This window comes from Coregonus clupeaformis, unplaced genomic scaffold (genome assembly GCF_020615455.1).
Source record: "Coregonus clupeaformis isolate EN_2021a unplaced genomic scaffold, ASM2061545v1 scaf0068, whole genome shotgun sequence".
NCBI classification, from domain to species: Eukaryota; Metazoa; Chordata; class Actinopteri; order Salmoniformes; family Salmonidae; genus Coregonus; species Coregonus clupeaformis.
Window position 1 is genome coordinate 149,483 of NW_025533523.1, and position 22,704 is coordinate 172,186.

Sequence of the window (22,704 nt, forward strand, 5' to 3'; positions counted from 1 at the left end):
CTCATCTAATCTGTGATGCGCTGCACTCGTATCCATCAGCGGATCAGTGTGTTTGTAGCCCCAGCCTGGTCCCCCCTCCCTTAATTGCCTATCGGGTTCCCCTGCTTCGCCGGCTGCTAACGCCAGCGCCTCCATTTCCCCAGCGCCATAATTGCTTTAGGGACGTGCCATTTTGTCTGGACAGCCAGCGCTCCCCCTCGTGTGTGTGTGTGTGTGGGGAGCGGGTGATTTAACAGGGCTAATGCTGAGCCACTGGCCCGCTCATTAACGCATAACATACACACCATCCCTTGCCGTCTCACAGCGACACAGGAGGACAACAGGGTGTGTGTGCGTGTAAAGGGTTTTACCTGGTGTAACAGTAATGACATGATGCATGACACCCAGGAGATGGCTCTGTGGGACAGAAGGAAATGCATATAGCTAGACAATCTGCCTACACTCTACAGGACTTAATGGAATTTCCCTCTTTCTATTATTATACTGGAAACAATATAATAACGCCTCATCTTCCTTCTGCTTTACAGTACTATGAGATGTCCTATGGGTTGAACATTGAAATGCACAAGCAGGTAAGTCTCTCTCTGTCTACGTTAATAGGAAACCCTCCTTCAGCAGTGGTGTCGGAGATGGGAATCGGTTCTTCTTATCATCATGCCGCTTATAGACAGACCGAGAGTGAAACATCTCTCTCTGGCATCGCTGAGAAAGCATCCCTATTCAGAGGGATTGTTCTAAAGGAAGGAGCAGTACAGTACTGCGCAGGTTAAAGCTCTAGTCTCTGTATTTTCCTACATGGTCAGTGGAAGAGTAGCGTGCTGCTGTCTAAGGGGCTCATCCGGTGCCCATAGATCCGGGGGGTAATTTATGGGCCGGCTGCTGGGGGAGAGCGATGGGCCTCTGTGGACCCGGCCTTATCTGTGACCTCGTCTGGCGGTGACGGCCACGCTAAAAGATTGACGGCTCCTCCATGACAGCCACACCGGCAGCACAGAACACGCAGTGAAAAATCGAGTCGCGCACACACACGCTCTAGCACGTACACACACAGCCCCTCGCTCTGCCTCATGAGTACAATTCATCACCCCTACTCCTTTATCTGACGGGGATGAAATATTTAGAAATTCAGAGGCAAGAGGGAGGGGGGGGCTGTGTGTGTGTGCGCGAGCGTGCTTGTGTGTGTATCCCCAATTATGTAAGCGCGTGTGAGTGGGTGCAGATGAACTGCGGCAGCATTAGAGGGTTGAAATGGAAGGGGATGTGTAGAACTGAATGTCGAAGAGAATTCACGTCTGTGTTTTGTGTTCAGCCTGCTCTTTCACTTTCTTCTTTTTTCTTTTTCTTTCGTTCTCTCTTTCTATCGTTCTTTTTCGTTATTTAGTTCGCTCTACTCTTTTTCTCTTTATTTTTCTCTTTCTTTTGTTCTTTCTCTTCGCTCTTTTTCTTTCTCTTTCTTTCTTTCGTTCTCTCTCTCCTCTCTCCTCTCTCTCCTCCCTGAGCTTTCTGTTCTCTCCAGCTGAGGAGCTCCAGACAGTTTAGTCTGGGATTGTGCCGGGGAGATACAGTTTAGTCTGGGATTGTGCCGGGGAGATACAGTTTAGTCTGGGATTGTGCCGGGGAGATACAGTTTAGTCTGGGATTGTGCCGGGGTGATACAGTTTAGTCTGGGATTGTGCCGGGGAGATACAGTTTAGTCTGGGATTGTGCCGGGGAGATACAGTTTAGTCTGGGATTGTGCCGGGGAGATACAGTTTAGTCTGGGATTGTGCCGGGAGATACAGTTTAGTCTGGGATTGTGCCGGGAGATACAGTTTAGTCTGGGATTGTGCCGGGGAGATACAGTTTAGTCTGGGATTGTGCCGGGGAGATACAGTTTAGTCTGGGATTGTGCCGGGAGATACAGTTTAGTCTGGGATTGTGCCGGGAGATACAGTTTAGTCTGGGATTGTGCCGGGGAGATACAGTTTAGTCTGGGATTGTGCCGGGGAGATACAGTTTAGTCTGGGATTGTGCCGGGGAGATACAGTTTAGTCTGGGATTGTGCCGGGGAGATACAGTTTAGTCTGGGATTGTGCCGGGGAGATACAGTTTAGTCTGGGATTGTGCCGGGGAGATACAGTTTAGTCTGGGATTGTGCCGGGGAGATACAGTTTAGTCTGGGATTGTGCCGGGGAGATACAGTTTAGTCTGGGATTGTGCCGGGGAGATATTGAAAAGGGGTTATTGTTTCTTCTTTGTCTCCCTCCACTTTTAAAAAAATGTCTCCATCCCTGCCAGTTGTAAGAACCCCTCTCCGGTTAGCTTGAATTAATTGCTCTCCCACCTGACAAAACATTTGGCATTTCCTCTTACTTTTGTGTGTGCGCACACTTGTGTGCATCATATTCTTCCTCACATATAGAAAGAGGCACAAAATGCATTTGAAGAGCAGAGCGAGATGTCAGTGTGCATGATGATGGAGTGATAAGAGTGTGGTGTTTTGTCTTCTGAGATATCACACTGAATTAGAAAGTAACACAATTAACACTGCTTTGCATATCAGAGTTGGTTATGATAATTACTACGTAAAGTAATATGTGTGCTTGTGAAGTGCCCTTTGGGAGCGTGGGTTCTATGTTGATGCGAGTCTGAGGGGTGTTAAATGAAGCTAAAGGCTGATGTGTTTTATCTCCTCAGGCTGAGATTGTGAAAAGATTAAACGGGATCTGTGCCCAAGTCCTCCCCTATCTGTCCCAGGAGGTAAGACCACCCTCTAACCCCTAACCCCTGACCCCTAACCCCACGTGGCGCCCTGCAGCCTGGAATGAGACTTCTCAATCCCTCCTCCCTATAGCATATATCCCTCCATTCATCATTGAGAGCCCGGTAATGAAAGGGACCAGAGCGCTCTGCTGTGATCCAGATAAGATATGCTCATTTGTGTCCATGACGAGATGACCCATTACAACATGGGAGTGGATAATTGATTCTCCATCAGACCCCAGCATTGTGTTAGTGACTTAATAATTGAATCGGTATGGCGCACAGGGTCAGTGTTGGTAGTATTGAGCCATCTAACCCCCCCCACCCGCATGTGTGTTTGTGTCCCAGCACCAGCAACAGGTCCTGGGGGCCATTGAGAGGGCCAAGCAGGTCACCCCTCCAGAGATGAACTCCATCATCCGGGTAGGCTGCTCCCTCTAGGCACTCCTCAATGGGGCTGATACTCATCACTATCTAGCTATCAATCCATCATTATGATGCGTCTGATGCTCTGGGTTTTAATGGAGCTTTATGTTTGGTGTTTTAGATATTGATGATGATGAACGGTCTTTGTCTGGAATATGTCAAGGCTCAGTTGTACATTTTGTGGAATGGATGTGCTCAGTTTGTACACACACACACAAAACACACCTGAGCACATGTACAGTGGGGGAAAAAAGTATTTAGTCAGCCACCAATTGTGCAAGTTCTCCCACTTAAAAAGATGAGAGGCCTGTAATTTTCATCATAGGTACACGTCAACTATGACAGACAAATTGAGGGAAAAAAATCCAGAAAATCACATTGTAGGATTTTTTATGAATTTATTTGCAAATGATGGTGGAAAATAAGTATTTGGTCACCTACAAACAAGCAAGATTTCTGGCTCTCACAGACCTGTAACTTCTTCTTTAAGAGGCTCCTCTGTCCTCCACTCGTTACCTGTATTAATGGCACCTGTTTGAACTTGTTATCAGTATAAAAGACACCTGTCCACAACCTCAAACAGTCACACTCAACAAAAGTTTCTCTATACTTTGTTATATACCCTTTGTTGGCAATGACACAGGTCAAACGTTTTCTGTAAGTCTTCACAAGGTTTTCACACACTGTTGCTGGTATTTTGGCCCATTCCTCCATGCAGATCTCCTCTAGAGCAGTGATGTTTTGGGGCTGTCGCTGGGCAACACGGACTTTCAACTCCCTCCAAAGATTTTCTATGGGGTTGAGATCTGGAGACTGGCTAGGCCACTCCAGGACCTTGAAATACTTCTTACGAAGCCACTCCTTTGTTGCCCGGGCGGTGTGTTTGGGATCATTGTCATGCTGAAAGACCCAGCCACGTTTCATCTTCAATGCCCTTGCTGATAGGAGGTTTTCACTCAAAATCTCACGATACATGGCCCCATTCATTCTTTCCTTTACACGGATCAGTCGTCCTGGTCCCTTTGCAGAAAAACAGCCCCAAAGCATGATGTTTCCACCCCCATGCTTCACAGTAGGTATGGTGTTCTTTGGATGCAACTCAGCATTCTTTGTCCTCCAAACACGACGAGTTGAGTTTTTACCAAAAAGTTCTATTTTGGTTTCATCTGACCCATATGACATTCTCCCAATCCTCTTCTGGATCATCCAAATGCACTCTAGCAAACTTCAGACGGGCCTGGACATGTACTGGCTTAAGCAGGGGGACATGTCTGGCACTGCAGGATTTGAGTCCCTGGCGGCGTAGTGTGTTACTGATGGTAGGCTTTGTTACTTTGGTCCCAGCTCTCTGCAGGTCATTCACTAGGTCCCCCCGTGTGGTTCTGGGATTTTTGCTCACCGTTCTTGTGATCATTTTGACCCCACGGGGTGAGATCTTGCGTGGAGCCCCAGATCGAGGGAGATTATCAGTGGTCTTGTATGTCTTCCATTTCCTAATAATTGCTCCCACAGTTGATTTCTTCAAACCAAGCTGCTTACCTATTGCAGATTCAGTCTTCCCAGCCTGGTGCAGGTCTACAATTTTGTTTCTGGTGTCCTTTGACAGCTCTTTGGTCTTGGCCATAGTGGAGTTTGGAGTGTGACTGTTTGAGGTTGTGGACAGGTGTCTTTTATACTGATAACAAGTTCAAACAGGTGCCATTAATACAGGTAACGAGTGGAGGACAGAGGAGCCTCTTAAATAAGAAGTTACAGGTCTGTGAGAGCCAGAAATCTTGCTTGTTTGTAGGTGACCAAATACTTGTTTTCCACCATAATTTGCAAATAAATTCATTAAAAATCCTACAATGTGATTTTCTGGAATTATTTTTCTCATTTTGTCTGTCATAGTTGACGTGTACCTATGATGAAAATTACAGGCCTCTCATCTTTTTAAGTGGGAGAACTTGCACAATTGGTGGCTGACTAAATGCTTTTTTTCCCCACTGTATATAATTGTTGCCAAAAATATTGGCACTCTTGCACGTTTCTTAGATAATTACCTATTTCTTATAAAATAAGTTGGAAAAATATATAATAAAATTGGTCTCCACATCTTGTAATTGGATTTTAAACATTGCAGAACAATTATTTTTGTTGTGTAAACTTAAGTTTACCATTTTAATTTAGAAAATAAAGACTAATGGCATGGACAAAATGATTGTTACCAACGACTAAATGAAGCATTCAAAGACAAGAACACCCTCCCTACAATCAAACATGGGGAGGTTTGATAATGCTGTGGGATTGCTTTGCTGCCCCTGGTACTGAATGTGTGCAAGAACTCATGAAATCAGCAGATTATCAAGGATTTTTGGAGTGCAATGTTCAACTCAGTGTCTGGGACTCTGTTGAAGGTTGTTGGTCATCCAGCAGGACAACGACCCCAAACACACATCAAAAGCACCCTGGAATGGTTCAAGAAGAAGCGCTGGACTGTTCTGGAGTGGCCAATGAAGAGTTCAGATCTGAATCACATCCATAACCTATGGCAAGAGCTGAAAACAGCAGTTGGAATTAGAGATGTTTGCTGTAGAAAAGTGAGCTAAATTGCCAGTAAAAGTTGCAGCAAGCTCATTGATGGCTACAAGAAGCATTTGTCGGGTGTTATCTTGGCCAAAGGCTGTGCAGTGAAATACTAGCTCCGGGGTGCCAATAAGTTTGTCCATGCCGTTTGTCTTTATATTTTACATTTACAATTGTAAACTTAAGTTTTATGGTTCTGCGATCCTAAAAATCCAATAACAAGGTGTGGAGACCAAAAGTTGTTTTCAATTTCAGCTTATTTGAGAAGAAATAGGTATTTCTTTAAGAAAGGTGCAAGGCTGCCAATATATTTGTGTGTGCGCACGCACGTGCACTCGTGTGAGAGCCATATGTACCCATCTCTGTATCTCCCCTGTGTTTGAGCTGTGTGTGTGTTGTCCGCAGCAGCAGCTCCAGGCTCACCAGCTGTCCCAGCTCCAGGGTCTGGCCCTGCCCATGACCCCCATGCCCCTGGGCTTGAGCCAGTCAACCCTGCCGGCCGTCACCTCCTCTTCAGGCCTCTTCTCCCTCTCCTCCATCCTGGCCTCGCAGGCCCAGCTGGCCAAGGAGGAGAAGGCTTCTCGCGAGGGAGCCGACAGCCACCGTGAGGAGGACGGGGACAAGTCCGACTAGAGCTCCCTCCCGCCCTCCACCGCATATTAACAACAACAGCAGCGTCGGAGGGCTGTGGTCCTACTATCATTTATTTCATATATATATAAACATTGTGTGTGTGATTTGAGCTTTACTTCTCTTTTTGCTCATTTGTTTTTCCCTCCTCCTGCTCCCTTTATGGCCCAGTGGTAAGTGGATCTGTGTTTTTATGCCACCCTGGCTCTCTTTAACCAGGGCCCATCTGGGAGCCTGAATGTCACATAGTATAAGTGGAATAACAAACCAGACTTTTAGACAAGCAACAGCAAAAACTGTCTGTGAAGATCTGAATCCTAACTTGAAAATCTTGCATTGATATCAGTGAGAAAATTTGCTGAGAAGTTTTGTTGGCCGCACTTCGATTTTCAGGTTAGGATTCGTCCCCAAGGTAAAAGAGGGTAGTTGAAATATGGCCGTCTTCTTGGTGAATAGTTTAACTAGGTAACTCCAGTCCCTGATGGCTATAGGTGGGGGAGAAGCATTCCTGTTGTAATGCCATGTAAAGCTGTGCTCTTACGTAGTCAAACGCTAGTGCTGCTTTTAGTCGTTTTTAGAAAGGACGTATTGAAAAATTACCTCTAGATGAATAGAGATTATTATATGTATAATCTAATCTACATTTAAATGGGAAACGAAAAACACCTTAGAGCTACTTTCATGCTGTTTCTCTTCAAGTCTGTGCTATCATTCCTACAAATAAATCTACCCCCTATGACTAATTCCCCAGAGAGCCCTGTCTAACCCACTGAGCTACTTTAGACCGCTTCCATGAAAGGCATGCTATCAATACTATCATAACAGTCCGAATGTACAGATCGCAGCGATGACTAACATTGTGCGAGATAGAAAACACCTTTAGATCTTTTCTCTCCTTGGTGGGGATGCAGTAGGAGAGTGCACATTGCCTCTGCAACACTAGAGAGCAGTAAGTGTTTTAGAAAGCAGCTCTGACATCCACTGAGTCACCTCTTTGAACAGGAATCTCTGGTCTATTCTAGGAAACAGGTTGACATCTCTCTCTATTGTTAGGCAGCAGCATAGAACAAAATGTGCAAAATGTTCACTGCGCCCACTATCTTTTCACTCAAAAGATGAGTCGCTGTATAAGAAGAAATTATGCATGATTTAGCTCTTGTATAGAATACATATACAGCACTCACAAATTTGGATGCATTGTCCATGGCCAATGAATAGTTTTAAATTAAAGTTTTTTTTATCAGTCATTTATTGAGTAGATAAAGCACAAATGGCCACCATTTGGTGTGCATTTACATAACAAAATATCTATTTTCTATAAACCCCAACATGTTTCTCACAGCCTGTTGGAGAAAGAGTGTGCGATTATTAGCTGGACCCGTAAGTGCCGCTGTAGTCTAGAACTAAAGGGCGAGGCAGCTTTAGCGCTATGGAGAATGGTATAGAAGATGTGATGGTGACTAGTGGTTTTACTGTAAGATTGGTGTTATTGTCTGATCATTGTTTTGATCCCAGTCTGTTATACAGCGTGTGTTGTACTGTATGTTTTTTGTATTCCCCTTATATTAATAGACATCCTCCTTTCTGTTTGATGGTGGGTTACACTGTGAGGGTGTAGAGATCTGTGTAAATGTCTTAGATAAAGCGTCGGAAGAAAACTGATTCCATAGCCCTATGTGAATGCATTCGTAAACCTCTGTAATATAGATTTGAACGTTGGTCAGTCAGTGGTGAACCTGGGAAGTCTAATACTGCTTGTGAACGGCACAACTTACTCTTATCGACATAAACAGTAGTGATATGCAATGCGTGTGGGTAGATGCACACAAACGCATGTCTCTTGCGGAACTATATTCCTTTCTATTAGCGAAGAAATGTTTAAAAAAAAGTTTGGTCCACATTTTCTGTGATCAATGCACTTGTTTGAATATTATCGCTATGAAATAGAATGAGAGTAAAAGGCTTTTAAAGATTCCGATAAATTATGTATTTGTTTAGTAGTGGAGGGCCAGTTTATGTATACAGTTATACATATAAAGCTTTATGTGTATATGTAGGGTGTCCCCACCCACTCTGCTCAGAGTGGGTGAAAACGCGCTTTGGTGATAATTTCACTTATGTTATAAAATACATTTTACCAGGACAAATATGATTATTCATGTTCTGAATCGGTCAATGGGGTCTTTCTCTAACATATCATTTAACATTTATATCAAAAAAGTCCGATTTCGTAACCTAATACATCCGATAATAAGCACTGAGCTCTGTTGACATAAGGGTGCAGGTTTTGCATAACAACTTGAGGATTTTACATTTTGTGGTCGTCTTCAAAGTTGTTTCCGCTGGTCGCAAAAAGCTAAATTGGCATGACAGGAGCTGAATTAAATATAAAAGGCTTTGAAAATAAAAAAGCTTGGTATATGGTCAGTGCGCAATTGACATTTTAGAGATACGCTTGTTTTTGTGAGAAATCGTCAAAAAGGAATAGGAATTTTGAATGAATATGTAAAGCGTATATTAAAATAAGAAAGTACTACGTCATGTCTCAAATAGATATCCATCTTACCTTTATTTTACGTCCTGCGGCTTCGAGAAGGAAGATGCCGAGTTCAACTGGAAAGTGAGCCTGTCAGGTAACCAGAAGCCTTAATTCTTGCACAGAATCCAGCCTAGCTGACGCGATGCAATTATCCAGATTTTTTGACCCCGTTTTTCTCTGGCTTCCATTGATTTAGTCATCCTAATTCTGGCCATCCTACATGGGTAAACACTCCAATACCTTTTGAATGGATTATGATAGAGACATGAGGTTTGGACCATTGGTTTTCTTAAAGTATCTACACAATTAACACTATTTTAACAATTTGTCAAAATATGTTTTTGATTGGACACCCCTGGTATATGACTGCATCTTATGTGTCTGTCCTGGATGATTCCTGTGCTATGTCCTACAGTGCTGATGTGACACTAGAGGAACTGCAGTGCTTTGACCTATACCTGTCCCTCTTAAACCCCTGACCCATTGTTTGCCCTTTACCCGTTTTCCCATAGCGTGAAGCATTGTAAGTATTTGGAGCTTTGTATAGATCATTTTTTGAATACTTATTTTGTGTATAATGTAAAAAGTGCATACTTTGGCCCCCCAAAAAGGTTTTGTGTCATGAAATCATAGCTTCATTTAAAGAAAAGGTGAAATATAAAAATAACAAACATTTACTATAAATAAATGAAATGTTCTGCAGTAAGGAAGTACTTCTGGTGCCTTACAAATAAAGTAAATCAAGTCAATCGTTGTCTGTCCTGTTTTTTGTTTTTGTGCATCTTATCCAAGAGGCAATGCCACAGTGGAAATGCAGTGGAGCTCAAGCATCAATGGTGTAATGTTACTATACATTTCTCAGTATTACTACTAGATGAAGGATGACATTTAGATGACTAATACTAGCCTAGTGATGGACAGGAGTCTATGTGAATGCCTGTGGAGCTTTGAGGTCCCTGTAGTTCATTGTCACTCCACACGGCGGAAGTGTTGATTTAAAAATGTCATCCTGTGTCATTTCTACACTGGGCTGGATAATTGCTGAGGTATTCCTCCATGTGCGTCTGTCACAGATGCATGGAATAGTGGAGGAATGGTAGTGTATGTCTGCTCCGTGGCGTTCCTGGTTTAGGTTTTCACCACCACATGTTCTGTGTATTATTGGGACATTGGGACATGCCCCAGTTGGCACCTCTGCACAACCCTCATGTAGATATCCCATATATCAGTCAAACGCATAACTTGTGTCATCGCATTCATGGCTATTTTTCATTACACACACACACACACAGATAGTGTTACGCACACACGGGCGGTTACACACACACTCCCTATTGGTTATTTCTGCTGTATGTGTTGAATGACAGTGTGCCCTTGGTTGTGTGTGTTTTGTGTGTGCTCTGAGGCAGTGCTGGTGAAACCTCAGCTACTGTGCCTCCAACCCGCTTTCTCCTCTCCTTCCCGCTCTGCTCGGTCTGTCTCCCCAAGGACTCCTCTGGATCTGAGCCCAGCACTTAAATAAATATGAAAGTGCCCTATTTTCTGTGTCAGGATACAGGACTCCTCTGAGAAGCACTGATGTGGTGGGAAGGTTTTTTCCCCTCTGCAACATAGCACATTGTACGTAAAGACTGCGAATCATTTGGATTTCACTTCAATGGTTATATTAGCTACACTAACACGTTATATCATATACAGTGCCTTTTTAGATTTGTGTATTGTTGTGAATTGTTAGATACTACTGCACTGTTGGAGCTAGGAACAAGCATTTCGCTGCACCCGCAATAACATCTGCTAAACGTGTATGTAACCAATAAAATGTGATTTGACTTGATGGAAATGCCCAGAAGACCATGTTGTGATGTTGTTGGGTAACCATGTGCATGTACTGAGAAGAGGAGGGGAGCGTCTGAATGGAGAACAAGAAGCATCTTGATTGACTCATTCAGAGCCATCGCTGCTTTCCCCATCACTCCCTTGCTCATACTCTCCATGATGGCTTGATTATGGAGGCGCTCTCTGTCTCCTTTCTCTCCTCTCCCTCTCTCGCCTCTATCTCTCCTCTGTCTCTCTCTCTCTCCGTCATCCCTCTCTCTCCAAGGTGATATATGCTGTGCTGGTTTATTCATGTGTCCCAGGGAACGGAGGCTGTCAATCTGTCTGCCTCTCATCCATCCTCCTCCCCTCCGTCTAGCTCTCCTCCTGTCATTCCCTCACTGCCTCCCTCTGTCACTCTCCCTCTCTTTTGTTCTGTCTCTTACATCTGTGGCAGTCTCTTTTTTGGGGGTTTTCTGCAAAGGCCTCCCTATTTCTCTTAATCTTCATTTGTTTCTCTCTTTCTCGTCTTTCTTCTGCACAGACACACATATGTACAGTGGGGAGAACAAGTATTTGATACACTGCCGATTTTGCAGGTTTTCCTACTTACAAAGCATGTAGAGGTCTGTAATTTTTATCATAGGTACACTTCAACTGTGAGAGACGGAATCTAAAACAAAAATCCAGAAAACCACATTGTATGATTTTTAAGTAATTCATTTGCATTTTATTGCATGACATAAGTATTTGATCACCTACCAACCAGTAAGAATTCCGGCTCTCACAGACCTGTTAGTTTTTCTTTAAGAAGCCTCCTGTTCTCCACTCATTACCTGTATTAACTGCACCTGTTTGAACTCGTTACCTGTATAAAAGACACTTGTCCACACACTCAATCAAACAGACGCCAACCTCTCCACAATGGCCAAGACCAGAGAGCTGTGTAAGGACATCAGGGATAAAATTGTAGACCTGCACAAGGCTGGGATGGGCTACAGGACAATAGGCAAGCAGCTTGGTGAGAAGGCAACAACTGTTGGCGCAATTATTAGAAAATGGAAGAAGTTCAAGATGACGTCAATCACCCTCGGTCTGGGGCTCCATGCAAGATCTCACCTCGTGGGGCATCAATGATCATGAGGAAGGTGAGGGATCAGCCCAGAACTACACAGCAGGACCTGGTCAATGACCTGAAGAGAGCTGGGACCACAGTCTCAAAGAAAACCATTAGTAACACACTACGCTGTCATGGATTAAAATCCTGCAGCGCACGCAAGGTCCTCCTGCTCAAGCCAGCGCATGTCCAGGCCCGTCTGAAGTTTGCCAATGACCATCTGGATGATCCAGAGGAGGAATGGGAGAAGGTAATGTGGTCTGATGAGACAAAAATATAGCTTTTTGGTCTAAACTCCCCTCGCCGTGTTTGGAGGAAGAAGGATGAGTACAACCCCAAGAACACCATCCCAACCGTGAAGCATGGAGGTGGAAACATCATTCTTTGGGGATGCTTTTCTGCAAAGGGGACAGGACGACTGCACCGTATTTAGGGGAGGATGGATGGGGCCATGTATCGCGAGATCTTGGCCAACAACCTCCTTCCCTCAGTAAGAGCATTGAAGATGGGTCGTGGCTGGGTCTTCCAGCATGACAACGACCCGAAAACACACAGCCAGGGCAACTAAGGAGTGGCTCCGTAAGAAGCATCTCAAGGTCCTGGAGTGGTCTAGCCAGTCTCCAGACCTGAACCCAATAGAACATCTTTGGAGGGAGCTGAAAGTCCGCATTGCTCAGCGACAGCCCCGAAACCTGAAGGATCTGGAGAAGGTCTGTATGGAGGAGTGGGCCAAATTCCCTGCTGCAGTGTGTGCAAACCTGGTCAAGACCTACAGGAAACGTATGATCTCTGTAATTGCAAACAAAGGTTTCTGTACCAAATATTAAGTTCTGCTTTTCTAATGTATCAAATACTTATGTCATGCAATAAAATGCAAATTAATTACTTAAAAATCATACAATGTGATTTTCAGGATTTTTGTTTTAGATTCCGTCTCTCACAGTTGAAGTGTACCTATGATAAAAATTAGACTTCTACATGCTTTGTAAGTAGGAAAACCCGCAAAATCGGCAGTGTATCAAATACTTGTTCTCCCCACTGTGTGTGTGTGTGTGTGTGTATATATATATACACACACACACACACACAGTCCCAATTCAACCCTTGTTTCCTCCCTGTCAATCTCTTATTTTTTCTCTCATCTGCGTTCTCTGTGTGAGTGGAGTGTATAGTACGGCCCATCCCAGCTGGAGGGGTCCATGTTGACAGGGCCCAGCTGGAGGAGTCCATGTTGACAGGGCCCAGTTGGAGGAGTCCATGTTGACAGTGCCCAGCTGGAGGACACAGCCCAGCTGGAGGAGTCCATGTTGACAATTCAGCGCATAACAACGAAATGTGGAATAAGTCAAGGGGTATGAATACTTTCTGAAGGCACTGTATCCTCCTCTCACTGCCTCTACTCTGTCCCCTACGTGTGTGTGGTGTGTATGAGAGAGGGGGAAATGCGTCTCATCATTGGTCGGCTGTGGGATTTGCAGCAGCTGTTTTGGTGATATAGTAGCAGGAAACCTAGTTGGAGAAATGAGGACTATTAAAAGTTTAATGGAGTCGTGTGATACAAACACCCCCCCCCTTTTTTTTTCTTCTTCACTCTGCTCATCCTTTCTCTCCTTCACTGTCCTTCCCACTCTATCTCCCCCCTCTCTCATGTCCTCTATAATTCCCTCTCACCTTCTATCTGTTCTCTTTATCTCTGTTCTTGCTCAACATCTTCCTCTCTCCTTTCCCTCTCAGCCTTCCTCCCAATCTCTCTTGACACTCTTTGTATTCCTCCCTCCCCCCTCACTCTTCCACCCTCTATCGTTCTCTTCCCCTCTCTCTTTATTAATCAACCTCCCCCTCTCTCTCCAGTGCTAGATTGAGAAGAAAGGAGGGAGTGAAAAGAGAGAGAGAGAGGAGAGGCAGTACTTTCTGTGTTAAGTGTAAAGCCCCCCCCAGTGTGGGAGTGGGCTGTTACCCAGCTGTCTGTGGGACTTCCTGCCTGTCACTTCCCATCCCAGTGACACCACAGCTACAACACACAGAGCTAGCTAGCATTCCACCTTGCCCCGCTCTTACACACACCCCTCCTCTCCACCACCTACTCTCTGGCTCTCATAGACACACACACAGTCATGCGCAGTCACACACACACGCACACGTGTGTATCCGCTTGCACACACACACACAACCTTTGCGCAAAACACACACACTGACTCACATTCACAAACACACACACCGCTGGCACAGTGTTGTAGACTCCCCCTTGCTGAAAGCCAAATTGATTTAGTGTGCACTCTCCTCCTCCTAGCTCTATTTGCAGCGTGCCTCCTCACCCCCACCTCTCTGGCTGGCAGTCCTCCTCCCTCCCTCCCTCCGGCTCTCTGGTCGGCTGGGTATGGGGTTAGGTTGGGTATTGGGTTAGGCTGGGTATCGGGTTAGACTGTGTATGGGGTTAGGCTGGGTATAGGGTTGGGCTGGGTATAGGGTTAGGCTGGAATCTGGATTCTTGGGAGGCTGTGTGTGTGACTGCATATGACTGTGTTTGTGTTACTTCGTGTGTTTGTGTGTGTTGGTCAGTGAGGCTGGCTGAGCTGTGGTGTGGTAGGCCAGGCAGGCTCAGGGGTCCCAGCCCAGCTGTTTGACTAAGGCTGCTGTTTCTGGAAAGCACTTTCATCCTGATCCTCACCTCTTATTCATCCCTTTACAACCTCCATCTATCACGACTCTGAAGTAGGAGAGCACCTCGAGCTACATGTACAATAGTACCATTTCCTCACTATCTCTTTCTGTCACACTGTCTCTTCTCTCACTAACTCTACCTCTGTCTTTTTGCTAACACTCCCTTGTCCCAGACAGTAAGCAACAGTGTGAGTGTCAATGACATGATAGGGTTATTACTGTCAAACACTTACAGATAAGCTAAAGTAACATCTTCTCCAGTTGGATCCCCGTCTTTGTCAGTCAATCAGTCCTGTGAGTCTTAGTACTGTATGGTAGTACTGTTTGCCCTCCCTCTCCAGTCTTCACTCCCAGAGGGCCGTGCTCTGGCCTGCCTCTAAGCTGTGGCCTCTGGGCGAGTGGCGTCTGGTTATGGTGTGGGCATACTGTGGTCTGTTTGCACTGCCAGTGTGGTTCTTCCTGCTTGCTCAGACTGGGGCCTGTGACTCTGTCTGTGTGTCTGCCGACTGGCGTTTCCCAATAAAACCTTCTGTGGTTCTGCTAGGGTGTGATAGAAAGCCAGTGTACATACGCGCGCACACACAGACATGCATAGAGACACACACACACACACACACATTCTCTCACTTTTTACACACTACCTTCTCTGGACCTCTCATAGCTCTCTTTCCTACTGTCGATCATCTCATTATTACACTATGAGAGCTAGTGTGCTCCACATCCTGAATAATCTGGCAATGAGATGAGAAAAGTAATTTATCATCATAGCCTGCCATGAGGCTAGCCTGTAGGTGATAATGATCTGGGAGAAAATGATAAATGTCATAAATGATCTTGCAGAAATTATGCATTTCACCCGAAGACTTCACAAGTTTGCACTGCATGTTAATTGGATTATCTCACTCAGAGGACGGAACCATCTCATCCAAGATGGACTGAAAACTAGGGCCATGTTCCAATACTGTGAAATGCCTCCATCCTCACTCTCTTGAGATATTCACTGATTAGTATGTGATTGGATTAGTAAAGGTCAGCTCTCCAGTCCAGGTTACAGGAAGGTGAAGACCGGTAAGGGTAGAAGCACACTACAGCACCAGTCTATCCACAGTGAGATCCACAGAGAGTGAAGCAGCAGCAGTAGCCAGTGTCTAATGAGTACAGGTAGTTTAGTGGTAGTGTATAATGTCCTGTCCAAGCCACGGCTGCATGTGTAGAAGCCATTAGAGGCTCTATGGGAGATTTGTGAGACAGGCGGCCAGGGGGTCAGGTGCTGCACAGACACGCCCCACTGTGAGGGCAGAGGATGGGGACGGGGGATGTAGAGAGAGAGGTATAGGGAGGGAAGAAGCGAGAGGGAGGGATAGAGTGATATGGAGAATGGGAGAGAGGTAGTGAGAGAGGAATCTGAGGGTCATAGAGAGGGGAGATGTACAGCTGGGAGGCGGTTGGAAACGGACAGAAGGAGGGGGTTGGAAACGGACAGAAGGAGGGGGTTGGAAACGGACAGAAGGAGGGGGTTGGAAACAGACAGAAGGAGGGGGTTGGAAACAGACAGAAGGAGGGGGTTGGCAGGATGTAATAAAGAGCAATGTGTTTGATTTGATTTGATTTCGTTCAGTTATATTTGTAGAGTTTTCTTTGTAGAGGACTCAACAAAGCCCCAAAATCCCACATGAAGTACTGGGACATAGTCAGGGTAGTATTAGTCTCATTTGGGGGTGGAGTGTGTTTCCTGTATGCATTTTTTGTGTGTGGGTGGGCTTTGGGGTCTGGTGTGTGATGATAGAGGGGTGTCATTCTGCAGTCATAGAGTGTGTGTGTGTGTGTGTGTGTGTGTGTGTGTGTGTGCACGATTGTGTTCGTGCAGTGTGTGTGTGAGAGAGAGAAAGTGTCAGTGTGTGAGTCAGTGGTGTCTAGTGGTGAGTCAATGGCTGCTGACAGCTATGGAACATGCAGTCACAGTGCTCCAGTCCTGAGGGAATCCCTGATTGGTCCAACCCACAGAGCCTCAACAGATAACGCCGCAGCTGCCCGCTCAATGCCACTGACATTTACTCTCACAGGGAAACATCCACACTGAAGGGAACTCAATGCAAAATGGCAGCTCACATACTGTACATGCTGATAAGAATTCAATACAAAACAGAAGCCCACTATACAGGTATATTTTGAAAATAAAACTTTATATCATGTGGGAAAAGTGTCAGCACTACAGGAAAAGGAGGGCCGAACACGCCCCCATTCACATCGATGGGGCTGTAGTGGAGTGGGTCGAGAGTTTCAAGTTCCTTGATGTCCACATCACCAACAAACTATCATGGTCCAAACACACCAAGAAAGTCGTCAAGAGGGCACGACAATGCCTTTTCCCCCTCAGGAGACTGAAAAGATTTGGCATGAGCCCCCAGATCCTCAAAAAGTCCTACAGCTGCACCATCGAGAGCAGCCTGACCGGTTGCATCACCGCCTGGTATGGCAACTGCTCCGCATCTGACCGTAAGGTGCTACAGAGGACCTATATACTAGGCGGTGTCAGAGGAAGGCCCAAAAAATTATCAAAGACTCCAGCCACCCAAGTCATAGACTGTTCTCTCTGCTACCGCACGGCAAGCGGTACCAGAGTGCCATGTCTAAGTCCAAAAAGCTCCTTAACAGCTTCTACCCCCAAGCCGTAAGACTGCTGAACAATTAATCAAATGGCCACCCGGACTATTTGCATTTTACACTGTTGCTACTCGCCGTTTATTATCTATGCATAGTCACTTTACCCCTACATACATGTACAAATTACCTTGACTAACCTGTACCCCCGCACATTGACTCGGTACCGGTACCCCCTGTATATAACCTCATTATTGTTATTTAATTGTGTTACTTAATTTTTTTACTTTAGTTTATTTAGTAAATATTTTCTTAACTCTATTTTCTTAACTGCATTGTTGGTTAAGGGCTTGTAAGTAAGCATTTCACAGTAAGGTCTACACCTGTATTCGGCGCATGTGACAAATACATTTTGATTTGATTGAAAACTGAATTTTCTCATGTGAGTGCTTTTCCCCCCAGAACCGAATTCTTCAGAACTCTAGTTAACATTCCACTTCACCCCTCCCCTCCTCTGTGTGAGTGTGCTGTTGATGTCCCTACCATCCACCAGATGGTGTCATTAGGCCAAATGATGTAGATGTCTCTCTGGTTCCCTCTCTCAACACCCCCCTCCCCATATCCCACCATCACCATCCATCCATCCACCCCACAATCTTGTTTTGTCTCTCTTTCCATATTTTTCAATTTTTTTTAATGTACTGTATCTCCTTTCCGCCGTTCTGCTTTGATTATATCGAGAACATGTTCAAATGGAATGTGGGAGAGGGGATGTAACAAATCTGGATTTCTATTTGGCAAATGTTTTAAATGTGCATAATTGGGGGAGGGGGTGTTATGTATGTCGGTATCGGTTTGTGTATAAATTATTGTGGCTGTGTGTACGTGTGTTTTGTAAATGTATATTTGTATGCATATTTATCAGAGGAGGCTGGTGAGCGATTTAAGATAAATATCACTTTATTGCTCAATTACCCACTAAGTCCAACCGAAATTTTACTTCCGCTTTTAACAAACACATGCACATACACATAAATATTTATTAATGTGTATCTGCTTGTGTGTATGTGTTCGTCACAGCATGCATGCCCATTTCCATGCACGTGAGAGTGTGTATTAGTTACTCCCAGTTCAGGGAAGGGTTAATGTTGTCTGTAACAGGATATATTCCCAAATGGAAGACTATTAGCTGCTGAACTTAATTGGCATGACATGACCCAGGCACCCAGCCAACCTGCCTGGACATTCCACAGCTGTGTGTGTGGATGGATGGATGGATGGATGGGGAGGGAGAGAGAGATAGGGAGAGGAAGACAGGTAAGGAAAGGGAGAGGGAGTGAGGGAGATAAGGAGAGAAAAAAGAAAGGGTGTGAGGGAGGGAAAGAGATGGGGGGATATAATACCTAATCTGTTTATCAGCCCTTCTATCTTTCCATTTACTTATCTTTGCTTCCATTCTGTAAAACAATAAATACTCAAGGCCTATAATGTTTTGCATGTGAATAATAATACAAATAGATGATTAAACAGCTTATCATGTAAACTCCGCAAAAAAAGAAACTTCCTCTCACTGTCAACTGCGTTTATTTTCAGCAAATTTAACATGTGTAAATATTTGTATGAACATTCAAGATTCAACAACTGAGACATAAACTGAACAAATTCCACAGACGTGACAAACAGAAATTGAATAATGTGTCCCTGAACAAAGGGGGGGTCAAAATCAAAAGTAACAGTCAGTATCTGGTGTGGCCACCAGCTGCATTAAGTACTGCAGTGCATCTCCTCCTCATGGACTGCACCAGATTTGCCAGTTCATGCTGTGAGATGTTACCCCACTCTTCCACCAAGGCACCTGCAAGTTCCCGGACATTTCTGGGGGGAATGGCCCTAGCCCTCACCCTCCGTTCCAACAGGTCCCAGACATGCTCAATGGGATTCGCTGGCCATGGCAGAACACTGACATTCCTGTCTTGCAGGAAATCACGCACAGAACAAGAAGTATGGCTGGTGGCATTGTCATGCTGGAGGGTCATGCTGGAGGGCCTGCAATGACAACAAGCTCAGTCCGATGATGCTGTGACACACCGCCCCAGACCATGACGGACCCTCCACCTCCAAATCGATCCCGCTCCAGAGTACAGGCCTCGGTGTAATGCTCATTCCTTCGACGATAAACGCGAATCCGACCATCACCCCTGGTGAGACAAAACTGTGACTCGTCAGTGAAGAGCATTTTTTGCAAGTCCTGTCTGGTCCAGCGACGGTGGGTTTGTGCCCATAGGCGACGTTGTTGCCGGTGATGTCTGGTGAGGACCTGCCTTACAACAGGCCTACAAGCCCTCAGTCCAGCCTCTCTCAGCCTTTTGCGGACAGTCTGAGCACTGATGGAGGGATTGTGCGTTCCTGGTGTAACTCGGGCAGTTGTTGTTGCCATCCTGTACCTGTCCCAAAGCTGTGATGTTCGGATGTACCGATCCTGTGCAGGTGTTGTTACACGTGGTCTGCCACTGCGAGGACGATCAGCTGTCCGTCCTGTCTCCCTGTAGCGCTGTCTTAGGTGTCTCACAGTACGGACATTGCAATTTATTGCTCTGGCCACATCTGCAGTTCTCATGCCTCCTTGCAGCATGCCTAAGGCACGTTCACGCAGATGAGCTGGGCATCTTTCTTTTGGTGTTTTTCAGAGTCAGTAGAAAGGCCTCTTTAGTGTCCTAAGTTTTCATAACTGTGACCTTAATTGCCTACCGTCTGTAAGCTGTTAGTGTCATAACGACTGTTCCACAGGTGGATGTTCATTAATTGTTTATGGTTCATTGAACAAGCATGGGAAACAGTGTTTACAATGAAGATCTGTGAAGTTATTTGGATTTTTACGAATTATCTTTGAAAGACAGGGTCCTGAAAAAGGGACGTTTCTTTTTTTGCTGAGTTTATGTGTGTTGTGTAGTCAGTTTCCATTACCGGATCCAGAACAGAGCCTGTAGTGTTTTAACTGTTCTGTTTTAACATTTGGACTTGGCTGGGTACAACAGAGTAAGCCTTTCTCAATGCAGTTTTCTGTTGAACAAAGGACATTTCAGGGCTATATCTGGTGTAATGCACCAGATCTTGTGTAATGCAGTTCCTGTCTCCTTTTGTTCACATGGATGTTCACACCAGTGGCGGTCGGTGATGTTTAAGAGGGAGGACAATACTTTTTTTTAAATGAGCATGCCTTATTTCAATTACAGCATATTGGATGACTGTCATTCATATTCCATTCACCCAGCTCAATGTAACTTTGAGAGGTTTAGGCTACTACATGATACTCAAGTTTTCCCTATACCCATCATGAGGTTGCTACAACCTAGCCTATGAGTGAAAGTTTACAACGTAGGTGCACAGGTCGAGAGGAATTTGAGTAATCAAGGTGACAGACAGTGACAGACCGTGACACATTCAATACCGCCTTGCACACTCTTGCCTGCATCTAGCTGATCTAGGGTGTAACCATTAGTCCAACAATTGCAGAGAAGAGTTTCTATTGGACATATTCAGGTACTGTTGAAGTCAGAAATTTACATACACTTAGGTTGGAGTCATTAAAACTTGTTTTTCAACAAATTTCCACAAATTTTTTGTTAACAAACTATAGTTTTGGCAAATCGGTTAGGACATCTACTTTGTGCATGACACAAGTAATTTTTCCAACAATTGTTTACAGACCGATTATTTCCCCTATAATTCACTGTATCACAATTCCAGTGGGTCAGAAGTTTACATACACTAAGTTGACTGTGCCTTTAAACAGCTTGGAAATTTCAGAAAATGATGTCATGGCTTTAAAAGCTTCTACTAGGCTAATTGACATAATTTGAGTCAATTGGAGGTGTACCTGTGGATGTATTTCAAGGCCTACCTTCAAACTCAGTGCCTCTTTGCTTGACATCATGGGAAAATGAAAAGAAATCAGCCAAGACCTCAGAATTTTTTTTGTAAATGTGTTCATCCTTGGGAGCAATTTCCAAACGCCGGAAGGTACCATGTTCATCTGTACAAACAATGGTACGCAAGTATAAACACCATGGGACCACGCAGCCATCATACCGCTCAGGAAGGAGACGCGTTCTGTCTCCTAGAGATTAATGTACTTTGGTGCGAAAAGTGAAAATCAATCCCAGAACAACAGCAAAGGACCTTGTGAAGTTGCTGGAGGAAACAGGTACAAACGTATCTATATCCACAGTAAAACACGTCCTATATCGACATAACCTGAAAGGCCATTCAGCAAGGAAGAAGCCGCTGCTCCAAAACCGCCATAAAAAGCCAGACTACGGTTTACAACTGCACATGGGGACAAAGATTGTACTTTTTGGAGAAATGTCCTCTGGTCTGATTAAACTAAAATAGAACTGTTTGGCCATAATGACCATTGTTTTGTTTGGAGGAAAAAGGTTTTTTTGCCATCCGAAGAACACCATCCCAACCGTCAAGCACGGGGGTGGCACCATCATGCTGTGGGGGTGTTTTGCTGCAGGAGGGACTGGTGCACTTCACAAAATAGATGGCATCATGAGGAAGGAAAATAATGTGGATATATTGAAGGTGAAAAAACCTTTCCAAGCCAAACCTTCATATCATAACTGCTAACTGCTACACACAGCCTACATCGTTGTCACCATATTAGCTAACATTATAGTCAACATAGCTACTAGAACTAACGTGTTAGTAAACCCACTACAATCTTGCAGTACAGTGTAGTCAGCAAAAGTTTAGCAGTTACACCGGCGGGCCCCGGTGGCAATAAATTCATAAAACCAAATGCTTCTCTGACTTGGAAGAGTTTCAGTGTTGGATAGCCATAGCCAGTTAGCTAACATAGCATCCTTCTGTGTTTGAGCCGGGTGCTTGAGTAGGCTAAACTAGCTAGCTGCATTCGCTAGCTAAGTGAAAGTGAAAGAAATACAAATAAATATAGCTAGCTCTTGCTCTCTCTTTGAGTCAACTACTCACCACATTTTATCCACTGCAGTGCTAACTAGCTGTAGCTTATGCTTTCAGTACTAGATTCATTCTCTGATCCTTTGATTGGGTAGACATGTCAGTTCATGCTGCAAGAGCTCTGATAGGTTGGAGGACGTCCTCCAGAAGTTGTCATAATTACTGTGTAAGTCTATGGAAGGGGGTGAGAACCATGATGTTCTCTTGATAAGTGTGTGAATTAGACAATTTTCCTGTCCTGCTAAGCATTCAAAATGTAACGAGTACTTTTGGGTGTCAGGGAAAATGTATGGAGAAAAAAGTACATAATTGTGTTTAGGAATGTAGTGAAGTAAAAGTAGTCAAAAATATAAATAGTAAAGTACAGATACCCCAATAAACTACTTAAGTAGTACTTGAAAGTATTTTTACTTAAGTACTTTACACCACAGGCGCTTTCTCATCCTACAGTTACAAAAAACAACTCCATTCAGACTATTAAGTAGCAGCCTACCTGTTGGCTCTTTGTCGTTGTTGCCTATCCTTCTCCTTTAATTCCGTCATTTTAATTCCATCTTCCATTGATTAGATATCTCCTAACTTTTGCCACACACGGAGGCTCTATGACTGTAGCCTATTGCCACTT

General features: G+C 44.6%; 1 protein-coding gene across 2 annotated transcripts in view; it reads left to right on the forward strand.

Moving 5' to 3' along the window:
* LOC121540336 (TLE family member 5) overlaps window positions 1-9,651 on the forward strand; it is a 48,616-nt gene extending 38,965 nt beyond the window's left edge. The window contains exons 4-7 of one of the 2 annotated variants that reach the window (XM_041849132.2): window positions 528-572; window positions 2,677-2,739; window positions 3,091-3,165; window positions 6,139-9,651. In XM_041849132.2, the coding sequence (XP_041705066.1) occupies window positions 528-572; window positions 2,677-2,739; window positions 3,091-3,165; window positions 6,139-6,366 (411 nt within the window). In that variant the 3' untranslated portion in view covers window positions 6,367-9,651. The remainder of the gene's footprint in view (window positions 1-527; window positions 573-2,676; window positions 2,740-3,090; window positions 3,166-6,138) is intronic. The other variant, XM_041849133.2, reaches the window with a different exon arrangement.
* Window positions 9,652-22,704: the final 13,053 nt, after the last annotated feature.